The sequence below is a fragment of the Electrophorus electricus genome, chromosome 1 (assembly GCF_013358815.1).
Source record: "Electrophorus electricus isolate fEleEle1 chromosome 1, fEleEle1.pri, whole genome shotgun sequence".
NCBI classification, from domain to species: domain Eukaryota; kingdom Metazoa; phylum Chordata; class Actinopteri; order Gymnotiformes; family Gymnotidae; genus Electrophorus; species Electrophorus electricus.
The window spans coordinates 2,879,894-2,899,265 of NC_049535.1; the positions used below are offsets into that span (position 1 = coordinate 2,879,894).

The 19,372-nt window shown below is 45.0% G+C and overlaps 2 protein-coding genes across 5 annotated transcripts; both read right to left on the reverse strand.

The window, feature by feature from the left end:
* Window positions 1-238: 238 nt before the first annotated feature.
* On the reverse strand, window positions 239-16,280 carry usp47 (ubiquitin specific peptidase 47). Of its 4 annotated transcripts, none has more exons than XM_027012902.2 (29): window positions 16,028-16,280; window positions 11,920-11,979; window positions 10,637-10,831; window positions 9,868-9,981; window positions 9,347-9,500; window positions 9,159-9,255; window positions 8,931-9,076; window positions 8,730-8,809; window positions 8,366-8,515; window positions 8,172-8,267; window positions 7,922-8,074; window positions 7,628-7,786; window positions 7,417-7,548; window positions 7,180-7,256; window positions 6,811-6,866; window positions 6,560-6,672; window positions 6,348-6,452; window positions 6,032-6,239; window positions 5,530-5,645; window positions 5,118-5,237; window positions 4,200-4,962; window positions 3,709-3,884; window positions 3,536-3,616; window positions 3,268-3,383; window positions 2,817-2,935; window positions 2,434-2,564; window positions 2,302-2,349; window positions 1,903-2,033; window positions 880-1,733 (listed from the first exon to the last, which is right to left on the reverse strand). In XM_027012902.2, exons 1-29 carry the CDS (start codon window positions 16,070-16,072, stop codon window positions 1,559-1,561), a joined length of 4,116 nt encoding a protein of 1,371 aa, XP_026868703.2. In that variant the 5' UTR covers window positions 16,073-16,280; the 3' UTR covers window positions 880-1,558. The 4 variants fall into 4 exon arrangements, with proteins under 4 accessions (XP_026868720.2, XP_026868703.2, XP_026868697.2 ...); XM_027012896.2 differs by having other exon boundaries at window positions 9,820-9,981; XM_027012919.2 differs by lacking the exon at window positions 11,920-11,979 and having other exon boundaries at window positions 239-1,733.
* Window positions 16,281-16,721: 441 nt separating this feature from the next.
* On the reverse strand, window positions 16,722-18,621 carry clec3a (C-type lectin domain family 3, member A). The gene is given in 5 exon segments (XM_027010862.2): window positions 16,722-17,119; window positions 17,932-18,024; window positions 18,192-18,323; window positions 18,326-18,428; window positions 18,601-18,621. Coding segments are annotated over 5 exon segments (747 nt in total).
* Between the last annotated feature and the right edge of the window lie 751 nt (window positions 18,622-19,372).

Here is a 19,372-nt window from a genome sequence, read left to right on the forward strand (position 1 = left end):
TGTGGTCATTCATATAAAAAAACTAATGTAAAAATATTAATCAGCTCTGTAAAATGTCTTAGTGTTTCTCCTGAATAGGTTCGGCTTGCATTTTCAGCCCAGACAAAATGTTTTAACAACCAAATAAACTTTATGAAAAGGGGTGCAGTTACATGACACAGACTGCAGTTATTGTGGGTAATGGCTTGATTTCCTTAGACAGACATGCTTAGCGCAAATTTCAAGGTGGAAGCTGAGAGACAGAAATGGATTATTTTTTTATTTCCATATTGGCATGTCTACGGTGAACAGCGTTGTGGCATTAGGAGCCCTGGGGGACCCACGGCAGTTCGGCCCCACTCGGTGGTGCTGTGGCCTTGACTGCTGCTCCTTCAGTGCGGCTCTAGAGCATCCGCTCTAAGGCTACGCAAAACAGCAGCTCGTCACATCTCCACACACGCACAGGCAAGGCCTGAACCAAACTAGGCTCTGTTCACATTGTGCAGAAATAAAAACGGGTGAAAGAAAACCCAAAAGACTAGGTATTCAGCAAAACAAAAACAAAAAAAAGACATTAAAATGTGCACCAGAAGTCACTCACAAGACCCAACATCAAGTCTGGGCTGAAAATAATTTACAAGAAAAACAAAACAAAAACAAAAAAAAAGAAAGAGGTAAAGGTAGCACTCTACTTGATTTGTATTGCCCTAGTCTTACAGGATTGCGGACAAAAAAAAAAAAAAAAAAAAAAAAAAAAAAAGTACCAGTGTCAGTAGCCCTAAAATAGTTGTGAAGGGAGCAGGGCGGAGCTCCCTCTGCATTGGGCGGAGCTTGGGTGTGGCCACCGTCACACCCACACATGCAGGGAAGCACTCTGGGAAAGGGAGGACAGAGCCTCAATCAGCCAGAAAAATAAGCATTTAATTCACACCTATTTACTGTTTTTGTTAATTGATCAAGAGAGACCTTAGGTATTTTAAATCAGAACAATAAGACTACAGGCTGAGACAGTGGAGAATCTCAAACATGAAAGTGAATGTGTTCATCCTTGTGGTCGCTGTGGGAAATGAGCATTTCTTGAAATGAGCCTGGATCATGGACATGTACGCATAACATGGACTCAAATCGCCACTCCGAATAAATGAAGGAGACACAGTAATAGAGCCCCCGCCCCCAAAAAAATTTCTAAATTGAAGATAGAGACAGGCCAGAGAAAGAGTTACCAGTCACTCCCAAACAGAGTCCTCTATTCGACAAGTGCATCCATCTCCGCAAGGTCATGTAAGATTGATTTGTCTGAATGATATTCGGATTTCTTCTCCTTTGAAATAGCTTTTGCACTTCCCTTTAAACTTTACAGTACAATAAACTATAGTGCACAATAGTATTCTGAGCCTTGCAACACCACCCCCTTCAGAGCTCAAGAGGAGAAGGCGTCAGCCATACAGCACTGGTGGCGGTGGATTTGACGTTGAGGCCCTAGCGCCAGACAAGTGTCCCCGGCGAGGCAGCGCTACACTGCAGTGGGCAGGCCAGCTATTAAAAATATATTTGTGATCAGGACGGTCAGGGCCCGCCCTCAGTCCTGGCCTGGGTCTTTACTAGGGCCCCCGTCCAGGTAGATCTTGAGGGCTTTCTCTTTGCGGGGTGAGTAGCTGACCCGATGGCCCGTCTTCAGGAGCCGGCTGCTCTCCTTCTTCATCAGATCGTTGCGCTCCTCTTCAGAAAGTTCCATGGGTTCCTCAGTGCTGTCCCTGCAAGACGAGGTATAGGGCATGTTAGCCTGACAGTGCCGGCACATTCCCAGCGTGCTGCTAGAACATGTTGCCAAGACAGGGCCCTGCTATGGGCCCTGCCATGGCCACCTACAGTGTCTGCTATGTGAATGTTATGCTGCTTCTGTTCGGAATGCAGGGCTGTTACCTGTAGAAGACTACCGCACCATCATCGCAGATGTACAGGGGCCAGACATTGAGCGTTGAAACTTTAGGATTCCAGTCCAAATCCTGATGGATCTCCAACACAGATATGTCGCATGGAAACGTTCCTCGTCCCTAAAGGTGAAAAAGAGAAATATGAACTTTAATGACTTAATGCAACATTACAAAGGACACTTAAAACACAATTGTGGAACTCCAGTCCAGGAGTGCACAGTACAGCACACTTTATCAATATTTCCATTCTGCCACACCTGAACCCTCAGCTATAATTTAGACCCTATAGACCTGACTCAGCTGTGACAGTACAGCAAAAACACTTAACTACGCAGACACAGGCCACTCCACCCAGCAACAGAACCAGGTAATGAGCAAGCTTCCATACCTTGGCAAACTCCAAGTTCTCGAGAGGAATTCCACTCATTTCACTAAGCTGCAAAGGGAAGCAGAAAATAATTCAGCATTAAGAACACTTTCACAGGCCATTGGTCACTGAATCCCGGCACGCCCTCTGCACCTTTTCTTTGAGCTCCTCCACGCTGCTGCTCTCTAGCATCACCTCGTGGAATGGCTCCAGCTTCATCTGCTGTGGACGCCAGCGCCGTGTCAGCACCGCTAGCTGGGACATGGACTTCATCCGCTCCGGTTCTGCACCACACGGTGAGCAAAGGCATCACACAAGACAGGCATGTTTTCTCACACACACACACAACCTCTCAATAAAAACATATCTGTAATATATACACTGTCACCAAGTAAAGCAGTGAGACGTCAGTGCGATGCACTGTTTAGGCCACAACATTATAATGCGCCTAGAATAATTACACACGGCATATGCGTTTAATTTCAGAGTATCTGGCATTGGTGCCAATTTCTGTACAGCTCATAATTACTATTTACCTTCAAGGACTTCGAGGAAGACTTCCCAGTTACTGGAGATATTGATATCCTCCTCATAGACATGATAGTCCAGAAACACTGTGCCTGGGTTTTTCCAGGTCTTCTTCCTGAGTCGAAACCTGCGCACGCACGCACACACACACACAAAAACACAAACACACACACAGGATGGACATGATTTGTATTCTGTGGTGATTCAGCTTTGTAATCATAGCAGTGAGTCAGGGCACTGAAAAGGTCAGTTGCTGCAATGAGTCACTAAATCGCATGGAGAGATGGATGTGCAAATTCCAGTCACTGGTGTGTGTTTCTCAGAAGTCCAAAAATGTTGACACTTCTAATTAACATGCAACCACTTTTAGCCAATCATACATTTTTGCATTTCATTTGCTTACGCATACGTCCTATGTGTTAGCGCAGGAACAAGACGATAACGCCCTTCGATTCTGACCTGTCTATGGTGAGGTCCAGCTTGCACTGGTCTCGAAGCTGGGGCAGTAACTCCTCCTTGGACTGCCTCACAGTCATGCCCTTGGCAAACACAGTGTCCAGCAGGAACTTGCAGGGCTGTAGGGACATACCAGAAGCCATGAACTAAGATCTGCTCCCTTCCCACACACAGACGACCCCTGCTCTACTCCGTCCCCGCCTGCTGGAACACACTTCACCCGAACACACCTGGCGCCTCCCACACAAGCCCACGCAGATGGCCGCCTTACCTCTGGGTCATTGACTAGCAGCTGGTACACCTTCACCCTGTATTCCCCTTTCTTCAGTGCTCTTCCTAACCGAATGGTGATCTGTGGCAAACAAAAGAGCAGAAGCCTTATAAAACACACCCTAGTCCTGCAGAAAGGGGAAGAGAGGCTGGTCACAAAGAGGACGGCAAAACCTTGTTGTCATCCGAGAAAGAGGAGAGCGTCTCGTTGAGGCGCACGCTCTCAAACTCCTGGTTGTTGGCGTAGACTCGGAAGACCTTGAACTGCGTGGCGGCGACGCCAACAAACGGCTCCAGGTTCTGCTTGAACGCTGCCAGTGTGATTCTCTTATCGACGTGGACGAGTAAGCCTAAACGCAGGAAGGTGGCTGATGGTCAGTATATCCCACCAACAACAAAATGATCACGATCACTATGAAAGTTCGAATAGCCATTTCGGTTTTTGATGGCACAGCAGAAAAAAAAACTCAAATGTTGGTAGAAAAATAAATCAGGGTTATTACAGTAAACTAGGTAAAAACATGCTTAAGACTTAGTGTTTAGGTATTTCTCAAGCATTTGACTTTTAAATTCATTACAGAATAACTTTTTAAATTCAGTCAGTCATTCATTCAAAGCTTTTTAGCATAAACCCCCATCACCCAGGCACCAGAACAGGGCCTCACATTTATGGCCGTCCCCGGAGGTGTCCTCCTGTGAGAAAGGCTCCGCCCTGAAATACAGGTACTGCCCCTCCCCTTTGTTCTTGCCATTCTCATCGTACTCGCTGTCGGTGCCTGAGTCCTCCTCTGCCGTGTCCCACGTCTCCTTCTTGCCCTCGTGGGCCTTGGAGCGGCGGCTGCTGGTGATGCTGTGCGAGTCGAGGCCGTTGGCCAGAGGCAGGGGCGCGCTGTCGGCGTTGCACAGCGTGTCGCTGCTGTGGCTGGAGCTCAGGATGTCCGAATCCACCGAGCTCGTACTGCGGTCGTTGTTGGCATCCGAGTCGGAGCGCTCCTCCGAGGCGAACTGATTCTCTGGGTCGGTGGCAGCTCCGGCCGGCTGGCCGCAGCACTCCAGCCGACCGGCCTCCTGAGCAGGCTCGGGTGCTGGGAACTCGATGTGCTCAAAGTCGCTGTGGTCAGAGCTCTTCTGGCTGTCGCTGGTGCTGGAGGTGTGCTGCTGCTGCAGGGACAGGTTCTTCAGCTTCTCCGTGCTCTCCTCCAGGATGGCCTCCACAGACTGCCCTGTGCCCTTGGCCCCTTCGAACGAGTCCTCCGAGTCACCGCTCACCTTGGGGAAACTAGTTCTATGGGCCTGAGGGCCAGGCAACTGCTCGGGGAGCGACACAAACAGTCTGATCGTGTTGCCATGGCGATCCAGGAGCTTCCACAAGAGGGAGTCGGTAAACATGACTTGGTGGTCTGCAGAGTCTGAGCTCTCCACAAAAACCTCGAAGGAAATACAGGGGGGGGGGGGGGGTAATTTTAAAAACTGGCCAGTAACAATACAGCTACTGATGCAACAGCTTGGGGGGGGGGAACAAACAGCCTCACACAAGTGTAACTGAGCAAATTGACCGAGTGCTCAGTGTTGAGAAAGCAAACCTTATTACTCCTGAAGAAACCCTCTGCTTTCAGTGTCTTGTTGGGCACGTAGAGAAGCCGGAGGTCATTATAGCAGCGCTCTAGGACGACACGCATGGTTTCAGCAGACAGCCCTGAGGCCTGGAGGAAAGGGGGGAGGGAGAGATAAGGAACAGGATCGCCAGGCTGTTCTGTGATGTTATTTAATCACGACTCGCTGTGAAGAGACACAGAATGAAATGCAGCAGCGTGGGGTTATGAAAGCCTTTCGCGCCTTTCATGTCAAGCTTGTTGATTAAGGAGAAAAATGGTATTAGATCTTAAGTTTTACAGCGTGTTAAAGAGCAGTGCTTGACGCTAAGGACTAATGGTCTCATTGCGTGTGTGTGTGTGTGTGCGCACTCAGTCACTGAATGAATGAGAGAGAATGCACCTGTGCAATGAGTTGCTTGAACTCTGTAATGGTCTGGTTCAGGTACGCCCTGACGGTGACCGGAGCAGCGATGGTCTCGCTCTTCAGATCCACCACGTGGACCTTCACCATCACCTCTGTTAAGACACCAACTTTAGCGTGCATTGTGAAATTTTCCACTGCTTATTTCTTAGATAAAATGCTGGATTATAAAACAGAACGGAAGACTAAGTGAACCTAAAAGAGATGACAGGCAGAAGAGGATCTGGCTAACAACTGAATGATGAAATAAGTAGTTTGATATCCTGGGAGACAATGACTACATTTAATCTTAAACACAAAAGGTCTAGTGCCAGTAAACCCATGGGTTAGACAACAACACTGCCATCAAGTGGCCAAAAGAGGAGCTAAATTTAAGCAGGTGGGTTAGAAGGAAGCTGATTCCACTTCTCAGCTTTATTAACAACGAGGTACAGAACAACGGCATCCGTAGGAGACGGAACAGGTGCAGACGCAGGCGCACCTCCAGGTTTGTACGGCTGGAACAGCTGGTCGGGCCTGCGGGACTCCAGCAGCAGGTCGAACATGTAAGAGGACTTGACGCCGCCGAGCAGCAGCCCCATGGGCATGTCCTCCTCGCCCTCGTACGAGCGCTCCAGGTACTCGTGGAACTCATCATACTTCACCAAGCGGCAGCAGTCCAGCGGGACGACGCCCTCAAGATCCATCAGCTGCCAACCAAGAGGGAGAGCATAGATTTAGAGAGATATGGGGCAAAACGTACCGATCGATCGAGCTGCCTTCGGCGCTCTCTGCGTATGGAGCAGGGCCAGGCTTACCTTGTATGCAGTTTCTGTGGCCTCTCTTAGCGTTCTGTCCTTGTGAACCTCAAGCTTGCTTTCCATCATCATCATCTTGATGGGATGCATGCAGAAAAGCTTGATCTGGTGAGCGCGATGGGGGGAGAGAGGCAGAGAGAGGGAGAAATGTAAGCCCTCGCACAGACAGCCTGTAGACAAAGCCCATGGTAAGGCTCTTAGCAGGGGGGCACCTTGCACGTGTTGCGTTCGATCTCTCTCTGTCTCTTCTCCTGCTCCTCGGACTCCTTCTCTCTCTGGACGAGGCGCTTTATGTGCTCTGGGAAGTCCTCCACATCGAGGCATTCTGCACACACAGTTGAATTCATCTCGTAAGAAATAAGAATGAGATCATTTTTTTTTATAACTATATAATCCAACCCGTGTTAAGAGGTATATTCATATGTTTAGGATTTTAAAAGTAACCTCATAACGGTTCCCTTACTTGCATTCCTCGAGGGATCTTTCAGTCTGTATATGAGCATGTACGCATTTGTGGAGCTGTTGAAACAAGACACCATTAGCCACAGATAAATTTTGGGGGATATTCTAGCCTAAATATTATTAGTAATGCAAAAAATCTTCTTAGGCCTCTCTCTGGCATCTGTTAAGACCACAAGTGCAGGATAGAGGGCAGCCATCAAAGGGGCTTTGTTCAGCACTAAATAAACACTCTGTTGTTTTCTTCCTACTAAGACGTCATTTAGTTGTTTAACGGCTAAAGTGTTTAGGTTTTTCTCTTTGAAGGCACAGCAGTCGAGACAGTAGCCAGAGGCACACGCGTGAGGCAGTGAAGAGACAAGACTCCACAGACCTCGCAAAGGCACTGGAGTAATAGCCTCTGCTCCCTGAGGTCCCGCCATATGTCTTTCTGATGTCATCCTGTGTGATCTGAACACACCACCATCAAAAGCCTTTAGTCCCACGCGCTGAGCCAAATTCACATTAGTATTCTGATTAGGCAAGAAACTACGAAGGGGGCTGCGGGGTTAAAACGTTAAAATTATTCATTCAGAATGAGGGGAAAAGTGCTGAATGAGAAATGAGAGACCTTGCTGACATGCTGATCGTTGAAGCTGTACCACTGGCCATCGCAGAATGACTTGATGCAGGCATAGTAGTGTCCACCTGCGGCACTCCCAGAATGTACCATCACCGAAAACAGCTCAAAGGTCAATGAGCTCTGTAGCAGAGGAGGGCAGTGATTGAGGAAAAGGCACGGTGCACTTCATGAAACACAGAAGGGCTCGCGCTGGACCCACCTTCGGCTTCAGGACCCGCTCGGCGGCACTGGCGCTGTCCAGGCAGATGCCTTCATCCACGCCGTCGTCCGTGGAGAAGTCATTGCTCATCTGGTCGCTGTGGCAGCTGCCTTCATTTTCCGCACCGCTGTCTGTGCAGCTCTCCGTCTGAGGAGACTTCTGTGGGGCACACACCAGATCAGAGACATGCTGGTCAGTCAGTGTCCTGCCTTACTGACGCTCCATTCAAGACCACGCAGAGATGCGTTATGGAGAGCTCGGGATTCAGAAAAACTGACTAGGGCATGAATATACCTCATCCTCGAGGTCCATGAAGGGGCTCATGTCGAGCTCCTCGGGGAAAGTCATGCGGTCATTGAGCTTGATGCGGTGCATAGTGGTGTAGTCGAAGTCGAACCGCTTCAGCTGCAGGGTTAGCAGATAGGGGAAGTGCAGGAACCTCAGGCCCTGATGCACAAGAAAGGGAACAAGAATCAGAGCCTATGTGAGTCTGTACATTTGAGTGTGTGTGTATTTTAGAGTGTGAGAGAGTGCTGCCACTCACTTTACGAGCATCACATTTCTTTTTGCAGCGCTCACAGAAATACTGGTTGGGCCCGTCCAGAGTCTCGGGTTGGATGAACGCCTGTAGCGCCTCCTCCTGTTGCACATGATGTCATAAGAAAACTCAGGACACTTCTAAAGGCACGCGTGCACAGTGAAAGCCAAAAGGTTAAAAAGGTGAGCAGGAAGACACACCACACTGCCAAACGCCTGGCTGGCTCCGAAGGGCCTGATGACCAGAGGGATGTCCAGGTACGTGTCGATGCGCCAGCTCTCGTAGCCGCACTCCAGACAGCGCACATAGTCCTTGAGCTTGCCCTGGTACAGCTGGTTTATAAGGTCAGCCTGACACACAGAACAGCCAGGATAAACCACACGCACTTCACACTGAACAAGACAGACACCCTACACTCCTCCACTCATCCAAAAAAACCAAACAAACAAACCAAAAAAAAAAAAAAAAAAAAACTTTTCTGGTCACACTGAGCTCTTTGTTTAGAAGTCGGGGCTTTGGATTAGGGACTTAATGGCAGGTGTCAGAAGGAGACGTGGTCCGTACCTGCTCTGTTTGCTTCCACTTCTGCTCCAAGGCATCAAACATGACCCGGCAAAGTTCCTGGACATCATGCTGCTGCCAGGCTGCAACACACACACACACACACACAAAGTCAAAGACGAATAATTTCACAGTAATCCAGAGGGATATATCCAGCACTCTAACGCAGCTCATGTTCCTCTGGGTGAAAGGCATGGAGCTCACCCTCACTGCTGTCCCATCCAAAGCTGCGTGTCACGTCTGTGGTCTCGATAGCACGCTTCTTACTGGTCTGCAGCAGCACAAACAGCCTCTGCAGCTGGTATGGGATGCTGGTGACTGGGTCCTCATCAGACTCCTCAAACTCCCAACTTAAGGACAGAACAAGGATTTGTCTCTTTGTCTCTGTCTCTCTCTCTCTCTCTGATTGATGAAGATATACAAGTCACTTACTTGTAGAGCGCATTTCTAAACTCTGGCGTCATGAACAGGGTCTGCAGTAAGCTGTTCAGGTAACAGGTCATGGCCTGATTGACCAACCCCACATAGCCTACAGCATACAGGCAGATAAGGGAGAGAGAGGTGAAAGCTCAGCCTCGGGGAGGGGGAGTCTGGGAGCAGAGGGCTGTTTGAGGCTCTACCTGTCTCGGACTTGTTGAGAATGGAGGAGTAGGAGTAGCTGGGGCTGCTGTAATCGCTGCTGCAGCCCACCGTACCGTCCCGGGGTAAAGGCCCAATGAAGCGATCTTGGGAGCTGTCATCCAGCCCACTGCTGTCTGCTGTGCCTGACTCATCCTGTGTGCGTGAGCAAAGACACACGCGCGCACACACACATTAAGAAAGTGCATGCAAATATTTCTGACAAATAACTTTCTGCATCTAGCCTCATTAGCTAATAGCTTAGACAACTGATGATACTCTGAAAGCTTGTTCATGAAAATGTAATATTTTATTTATGGGATATTTTTCTCTCATTAAAATGTAAATTCCCTCTGCAGTACTTTCAGTTAAAAAGCTAAATACACTGCACTGTTCTCAGCTTTTCCCCCTTAGGAAACAGCTGCTGGAACAGATAACCCCCCTAGTCAGGCAGGCACTGCAGAAGCACGCTTACGTATATTGAGAAGTGTGAATCTGTAAAGCTCAGCATCTGACCACTCACAGAAGCTATCTGAGGCTGCTCGCCATCCTTGTCTGTGAGTTGCAGGAAGTTCCTCTTTCCTGCATCAAACCCAGACTCCACCAGAGACATTTCACTGGCCTGGTCCAGAGGAGCCTGTGGAGAAGGGGGAGAGCGACAGAGAGAGGGGGAGAGGGAGAGAAAAAAAGCACAAGCGAGAGCAAGCAGGAGAGGGAGAGTGAAGGCTCAGCAACATAAATGTTCCTTTTCCTTTCCTCCGATTTATTTCTAAATCTCATTTAAATTAAGGGACCTAATTTCAACTCCCCTTTAATATTTTGGGGCTTGTTTGGTGTCTTCAAGGATATCAGGGATATTTAACAAACAAACTGAAAGAACAACCCCCCCATTACCCATTTCTTAATTTCATATTCTAAGCCTACCATGGTCTTATTTCAAAAGGCTGAAAAAGGTTCTTGCATTCGCATGCAGCACATTGTTTAGATATCCAAGTGAGCCACCAGCACAATGCTGTGGCTTTGATCAAACCTCAGTGTCTATTCCGGTGTCCTACTCAGAGAGCTAACTCCAGCCTAGCACCTGCGCTGGGTCAACTGCAGGATTAGGTGTAAAGGGCCCAGAGTATGCACAGCCCCCCCCCCCAACGCAACTCCCCCCCCAAACATCTATGAAAGGAATATAACAGTACAAAGCTGACTGTTACCATGTTACTGCTATATGAGGAACAATATATTAAGCTGCAGAAGGAATGTGTCCTACAGCGATATTCCCAAAGAGAGGATCAGCTCACCATTTCCACCACATTGCCCCATGCCAGTTCAAAGGTGCCATTCACATAACCAGCCTTGTGAGCGACATCTTTGTAGAGCTTGGCCAGCGACGTGGACGCCGGGAGGTTGAGGGTGAGCCTCTCGTTGACTGTCTTGGCATTGGTGGTGTCCTGGACGATACACAGCACTCGAGGTTCCTCAGCAGCGCTCTCTATCTGCACCACAGGAAACAACTCTCTCACTTTATCTAGTGAGGCCTGCTGGACGAGTGACGGGTCGGCCCCCGCCTGACAGGCCGTGCCCCTCTGCATTCGGCTCAATGAGCAGGTGACGAGTCATTCTGGGAGGGCTCAAGCAAGGGGGTCAATCAACAACCAGCTGTCGAGAAACTCCCTGGGACCAAGCCATAGCATGACGGGGAGCAGCATGTGACAAGAGGCAAGCAAAAGTGGAGCAGCAATGGTTACGCAACGCAGTACTGATATGACCTACTCCAGCCCCGGTTTACATTAAGCTCTCAGAAGACAGCTTGTGCGGGAAGACAGGGAGCTTATTAGCACACCAAGAAACATGCGCAGCAGGTCAATTTATAAACCAACACTTATAATCAACACTGTAAAAGCTTCCAATAAAGTTGTTAAAGCTTGCAATGATCTCAGGGTAGCAGACATACATTTTGGGCGGGTTGGACTGAGACATGCACGAGAGACAGCATGCCTTCCAGTGAACCGGGAAATGTCACATTGTCCCACAACCACTTGGAACTTTGGGTTATGTAACATGGGAACACAGCGTAACCGTGTAAAGAATCAGACCAGTGAACGCGCATAATGTCTGCTGAGTGGAAATCAGGCTCTGTTTACAAAGACAGAGCCATTTTCTTTTCACACAATGGCTCTGTTCCTTCAGACTGCTTTCCACTACTAATCTGCTAACATTACCACAAGCTATATGCCAGGGTCTCCAAAACTGACAGAAGCAAAAGATTTCCTGGTCATCTGGCAGAGCAGCACAATGTTCACGGGTACAGACGAGCTGGTGAAGGAATAACTTGAGCATTTGAACTCTCAACAAGAATTAATACTGCAATATGCTTAGGGTCATTAGCTTGTTTTATTAGAAAAATGACTTATTTACAAGCACGGGTTTTTGACCTCACCCCAACCGTTACTTTCATATTAGTCTAGAGTTAGTAACATTTGGCTTAATTAAGCTATCAGTGAAAATTCAGGCCCCATGATGCTCACACACACACACACACACACACAAATGCATACATCTGAAACCCCCATGCCAAAGATACCTGAGAGAACCTCTTCTTCATTTCCTCAAAAATACTCTGTCTGCAACTCCAAAATACACCCTGATGGAAAACCACAGAGGGCAGAACAGTGAAAACAATTGGTGAAGGAGGGCACTGCTGCAGAAAGAATAAGCCACCTAGAGAGTGCACCAAAGAATAAGCCACCTAGAGAGTGCACTAAAGAATAAGCCACCTAGAGAGTGCACTAAAGAATAAGCCACCTAGAGAGTGCACTAAAGAATAAGCCACCTAGAGAGTGCACTAAAGAATAAGCCACCTAGAGAGTGCACTAAAGAATAAGCCACCTAGAGAGTGCACTACAGCTCTTGGCTGTGCCCTTACTGAGAGCTTTCACTTTGATGGTAGTCCGTGTGCATGCCAACACATGAGGGAAACCAATGGGCCCTTCAGTAATATAAAACGCTATAAATGCTACTCAAAGAATTACAGATAACACGTAAGATTTAGAGGTATTTTTATCACAGATGACATCACCACATGCTGACCTGAAGTAGGCTAGACTTGGCTCAGCTGCCACTAAACCTGGCAAATGGTCATACCCTGGGAAGAATCCTGTGAGCTAATGAACTACAGCCCATCAAACTATGAGAGGTCAGAGTTGAAAAATATATATATATTTTTAAATCAACTGTATCAAACTGTCACTTAGTCCACAGGTTGCGTGGAGATGGTTATCATCACTTGTGCATGCGAAGCTGTGAGGGAAAACTGCAAAGTGAAAGGTGAAACACTGGCTACATCAAAAGCAACACTAAACAGAGATTCTCACCTGGCTCACTGCCAGAAGCAGACAGAGCAAGCCAAAGGCCTGGCATATTCTCCTTAGCATTTCCAAGCTATTTGGAGGACCATCAGAATAACTAAATCAAAACGCTCTCTGATCCAACCACTGTACAAGACCATGGCATTTGGCGAGTGGCACACAACTGTAACCAGAGACCATTCCAGAGACTGTGTGTCTAATGTTGTTGACAGAATTATGCACATAGTTTTTTCTCTTTGCATTTATCTAGGGAGACAGAGAATGCATAACTGATGAAAATTCAAGAACCACTTGTTTTGAGGATACAGTATCTACAGATTACAGTAACTTCTGCTTCCTCAGTTCCTCAATAACATCAAATATTCTACCAGCACTGACAGTCAACTTTCTATTCAAGATAGCAGAAGCAGGTAAAACCTAAGACTAACGGGTAACCCTGACAAAGGCTACTAATTACAATTAATAATAAAACTATTTACAGATAACTTAGCAGTCAGTTTTGATGCTCCTAAAGTGCAAGCTAATAATACAAACCTAACTGCTTCTCTCTCTCTCAACCACACACACATGCACGCAAATGCACCAAAAAGCACAACAATTAAGCTTGTGAAAAATAATCAGAAAAATAATGTGCACCCACCCTGCTGGGTCACCTGCACCACTAACCCTCTGTCAAACTGCTTAAATATTGCTAGCAGGTGGCTCTTTCAAACAAGCAGCAGAACCCCCAACCCCCTTGTAGCATGGGCTTCACACAAACTGCTACCGGTCCAAAACAATCCATTTCATTCAGGTTCAAATACAACAGTGGCAGAGGCTTATACCGCAGCTATAACCGAAGAATAAGCATGATCAGAGGAGTACACCAGGCATGTGTTCCCCACAGCAGTATGTGGGTCCTGTGAAGCCATGGGGTTGCCCTTGCGTTCTCACAGCCAACCGCGAGAGGAGGGATGAGGAGAAAACGTCAGATCCACATACAGCTCTGAGAGTGGGGAGCCATGTCTGCTGAGGTGAAACAATGAGTCCAAGGCCATCGTTTAGAGAAAAACAGGGAGCCCAGCTGAAAACTAGGTCAGCTACCGCCATCACTGGACCGACCTGATTACTATGACCATCTGATCAGATTAAAACTTAAGTTGATGTAAAGCAGAGGAAAAAATGGTTACCAAGGAACAGCATGCCAGCTCTGATCACAGCATGCACATAACCAGCCTCAAAGAGACATGCAAAAAATGATTTAGATGCATCGTCCTATGCATCTTCCTAAAAAAATAAAATAAAATTTAAAAAAAATCTGAAAGTGGTGCACCCCCTGGGAAAAGCATGTGGAGTTTTTCTCAACAGAAACAGGTTCTAAATCTCATTTGACCTAAATCAACCAGCTAGCACTGTCTTTTTATTTGAGCAAACAATCCTGAAAAGGGGCCATCAATATACAAAAAATCTAGTGACCCCTACAAAGGTTACCCCTAGACAAAGGAGATCGATTCATGAAAGAATGCAATACTGCAACAAAACAGTAACAAAATATTATATATGGAACCATAGCATTACGTAGCTATTGTAGCATAATTTATTGTGTAGTGAAATTAAATTACTTTGTGAAATTAAAACTGAGGTTTAAAAAAAAATTAAGAACCGACGAATCATTTCAACTGATGAAATCTTGAATTTCATGAAGTTAATTAAGCCTATAAAAGTAAAACTGAAGTTTCCTATTTAAAGGTGGTTATATTTAACACATGATTAACTGTAACCCTCAATTTATATGTGAATATCTTTCAGTTATTGGTTTCCAGACTACCATATTGAGATCTTGTTTTAAATACTTTAGATAAAAGAAAATAGACTGCCAATTTAACATTCATGTTACTCCTATACTTTTTCATATGGTTTTACGGTATACGTCTTGTAATACCATTAGCTACAGCAATAAGGCCATTGCTGTAAACGTGTTTTCTGTTTAATGCAACCAAGAAAATACCCAGGCAAACTTACATGCAAAATATGCTAACAAACGTGACCTCGTCAGAACATTAACCAATTTTAGGCAAATGACAGTATCTGTCTGGGACATTAAAAACTTACTTACGTTAGCTAGTAAACAACTTCGTATGTGTCAGCAAAATGATGTTAAAATATAGACGTTTGCTTATCTTGCAGCATTACGAGAAAATAAACCATACCCCGCAAATACTTTCTAAGCACTTTTAGACACTTTAACTTATGCATCTTTGAATTGAATACATTTCTTACAATAACATTAAAAAGTGTAGCCCCTTGCATTCGCTAACTAGCTAGCAACAACACCCAACAGTAAAATCCAACAATACTATCTTACTAACGATATTTACAGTGACATTTTACCCCAAATATAACTAGCAGGTAATATGCCCAACACCTGCTAGCTACATGACATCTCAAACAGTTAGACAGCAAATAAATAAACCTGCCAGCTACCTAGTTTTGGCTGGCAGGTTAGCTAACCACTAGTTAGCTAGCAAGCAACAAAAGCATCATTTTGCAAGCTAAATGATTGGCTAACAAGTTGTCTTCGCTAGTTTTAATTTAAAATATTATATGATCATATTTGTATTACATTTAGTCACATAATGCATCTTTCTCGATACTATAACTAAACTTTGCTGATTTAGCTTCTAATTAGCTTGCAAGATAGCTAGCTAGCCATTTAGTCTTTTAAGTGCATGAAGCTAGCGTTAGCAAGCCAACAGTTAACGCTCAGACGGAAACTTGGATCTTTTTGAGAGAATCTTGTTGCTACAATTATTGCTGGTTAAGCCCCCAGCTAGCCAAAAATAAGATGGCCATAATTTAAAAGCAGCCTTCAGAAAATAATGGGAATGATTTTCCTAATCCACCAGCAGCAATCTGATGACAAACACCAATGTCCTCATATTGTTTACCAACCACAACATTCAGGTTAGCTAGGATCGCCAGTTGGCTAGCGTTAAGTAGCCTTGCTCACCTGTTTAAAGCTAGCTAGCCGGCTATCTAGCCTGTATGTTTGCCGTTTAACCAAGAAGGCCAGTTAGCCTTAGCTAGCTAAACTAGCACCACGGCTAACAGCACCTAGCGAACTAGCTAACAAGCTAAGTATTGTGATTGACGCTAGACCCTGTCAGCAGGAAATAAAAACGTATTTTTGTGTGTCCTTCCCCATTATTCGGCGAAAAGGCGACTAAACCAACAACATATACTTTCACGGCTGACATTTCGTCGGTGAAGCAGGCCTTGCCGAGGACGGACGTGCAGCCCGTCAGTATCCGAAACGCGCTCTCCCTGTGAGGGCTTTTCTCTCACCTCTCTGGGTACGAGCTGGTTTTCTTCGCTGGGCACCATTTCCATTTGGGCGAGTTAAGCGGACATCTACCCAGGCTCTGGTGTCAACGGTAACTCTTCACGGAGGTGTGGGCGACCATTATTTGTCTTTTAGCCAACGCAAGTTAGGCGTCGAAGCTATCGTCCGCAGCTAAAAAAAAAAACTTGTTATCAAAGTAATCGCAGATACTTTCTTTCTGTTGTACTGCAACCACAAACAGCAATCAATGGGGGTAAAAATGGCCGCCTCTGAGTGTCGCGAGATGTCATCTGAATCTGCGCGTCACTTCCTAAACACTGTTGAGTAGTTATTTTGACATCATGATGATGATGATGATGGTGGTGGTACATATGTGGGAATTAAATCAAATTGATCAATGCGTAATTTTAATACTGTGTCTCTCTCTATATTTATTGTATCAAAGCATACAATCTCATTTCTCATCAGTTATAAAGCAGTAAATGATGAATTGTGGAAAAATCTAAGAAGTTATTAACTAATCAGAAGGTGAATATTAGAAAGAAACTAATAAGAAGGTGAATATCCACAGACTGTATCGAATCCCAAATCCCATCACAAAACACTACTTAATGCTGTATCAGATGTTTGAGTTATAATGGGTAAATAAAGATGTGACCATATCTTTGTCAACAGCCATGAAGACTGCATTTCATGCTAAGGAATGAGGTATTCACAAATGTATTTCTTCTGGGTGAGACAGACTTCGTCATGCCACTTGCCCTTTGCTAAGAGGGAGAGCACAACACAGCTCTCCCGTTTCCCTCCTGTTGGTTCCTTCTTGGAATGATCCCAGTTGAAATAAGTGAGGTGCATGCTATTTACATCAACATATTGGCCTTCTTTGACAATATCGGTTACACCTATCCAGAATTCTTTCGATCCTGGAGAGCTGTGTCTGACATAGTCTTGTAGGTCACTGTTTTCCTTCAGGTTCCGTGGTGTGGCTAGGGTCCCACCCTGTGCAATACAGTCCTCATTAGCTTCATGATAGTGCTTGGGCACCTCAATAGCCAGGTAACACTTCCTGTGGGCTTTGATCCCACGAAGACAAACTGAAAGCAAACAATTTTAGTTTCACACTGTAATTAAGGCATGTTTATTTCCTTTCATTTTATTTCATTGGTAGTCTTTTAGTACTTTATCACAAGAGCAATAATAACTGTGCAAAAGACTTGGGTGAATGGATGACACAGTGTTCTTTGTTAAGGAAGAGCTCCCCTCAGAGCAATTTGAGCTATAACTGTAGCATAGGTAGGAAAGTAGAACAATGATCATTTGGAGAAAACAGTATTTGTTTTTTTATGGTAAGCTACACTTTGATTGTTAATGCTTTTATCTTTAATGTTAAACTGTGCTTAATTATTTTCCCATCTCTAATTCAAATTTAAACCTGAAATTGGTGCTATTTTCGATCTATATAAATATTTATCTTAAGAAAAGGTTTCAATCTACATTTCAGAGAAAAAACAGTGAGCTATTTTGAGTGTAACAGCATGCACACAAGTGCACTGTTTAAATGTGTAAACCAAACATTGTGTTTTTTTGGTGTCTGTAAAGCCAACTAAGTTCTCAGGTAACACTGTTTGCTTAGACACAGTGGAACAAGGGTGTTTTTGCTGCCACCTATTGAATGATCAAAATATCTCAACATTACAGCAATGTAACACACTACACATGTTATTGTACTATATTCCAAAATCTCTTTAAGATAAAAAGTTCTGAAGGGCAACCTGCATTATTTTAAACTGTGAAGAACTCCTTAGAAATGTTCACACACCTTTGAACAGCTGTATGCAATAAACCTTTAGTTGTCTGCAATACAATAAACTGTCTGCAGTGCAGTAAACATTTAGTTACAGACTACCTGTCTGCAATGCTTGCATCTCTTTCAAGGAGTTCACCTCTTGCCATAGTTTGCCAATTTGCAACTTCATGTCATCATCTTCTATTGCTCCATCTCAATTGACAAATAGTTGAAAAAGAAACAGTCAACATGATAAAAGATATGCAATGTGTCTCAACAAATGTTACCCCCCCCATTAAAATAATAAACATACGTCAAATAATATATTTAATGTTATAATACGCATGCATTTGCTTGTCCTGTACTCTTTAACATGTTACCTTTCTGTCGAGCAGCTGCTGCTTTCTTGGAGTGGGTCGGATGGCCTGTGCCGTGATGGAGCAGGGCACAGCAGAGTAGCAGGAGGAGAGGGAGGTGGGGAAGAGTCATGGCTGGTGTGGAGAGTGCCCCACACACACTGGGGCCACATTTATACCGGTGGAAGGGTCCCCTGACAGGGCAGGCAACTTACCCAGTATGGCCCTGCACTTCATCTGTACACTCTCTCTGCCTATTGGCTGAAAATGGTGTGTGTGTGTGCGACAAAAAAAAAGGGCATTGGAATACCAAGGACGGAGTCAACAACAACCATTTCCCTGTTTTCACCCATTCATAAATATTTACATGCTAGCGGGCAGCTTATTTGGTAGTTTTCCTGATCATTGGTCAGCAAGCCAGTAATTCATTGACTGGCTCATTGTCACAGTACATTTTGTACTGATTAAAAGGTATTTTTGTCATTTTCTGTTATTTAAAAGAGCTACAAAAGTCCTATCCAAAGTATAACCAGAAGTATATAAAGTGATCTGAAAAAGGATTCACAACCTAGAAGGCATGTTACATATTCCAGATTGATCAGGTGCATGTGTATTTTAGGGGAAAGGGCATTCCTAGTAAACTAAAACTTTCAGATGGATATAGTTTAGATTACGTTTTTACACTATCTTAACACTGCTGATATTCATTGTTCAGTAAATGGTGAAAGGTGACAGTCCATGACTCTTTTGAATAATGTGAAAATCTACCCAACATTTATCTTAAACAGTAGCCATTTCAAAACATGGCGGTTCAAATGAGACAAGTAGCAACTGAAGCCATGTTATCACAATTTGGTGTTTATGTTTAAACCCCTTACTGCTTATTGAGTGGGTCCCAATATTGGACAGTCTCTTGTCATGTCCATGAAATGACTATGGAAACAGTCAGAGCCATTTATTGCCATTTTGGCTGTATGGTACCCGGAGGCTCCTCTTTCTGGCAAAGTCTCTTCACCTTACACAACTCTTTGATTCAGATGAACCATCTTAAGATGGAGGGAGAGTTTCAGAGAGAGGCCATAACTTCAGGAAAAGTATTAGAAGAATACATCAAATAGTCATTTTAGAAAACGACACATGCAGTTTTATATAAAGCCCAGGTTTTTTTTCTTGCCATTTTTTTTAATCTATTCATTTGTTTGTTT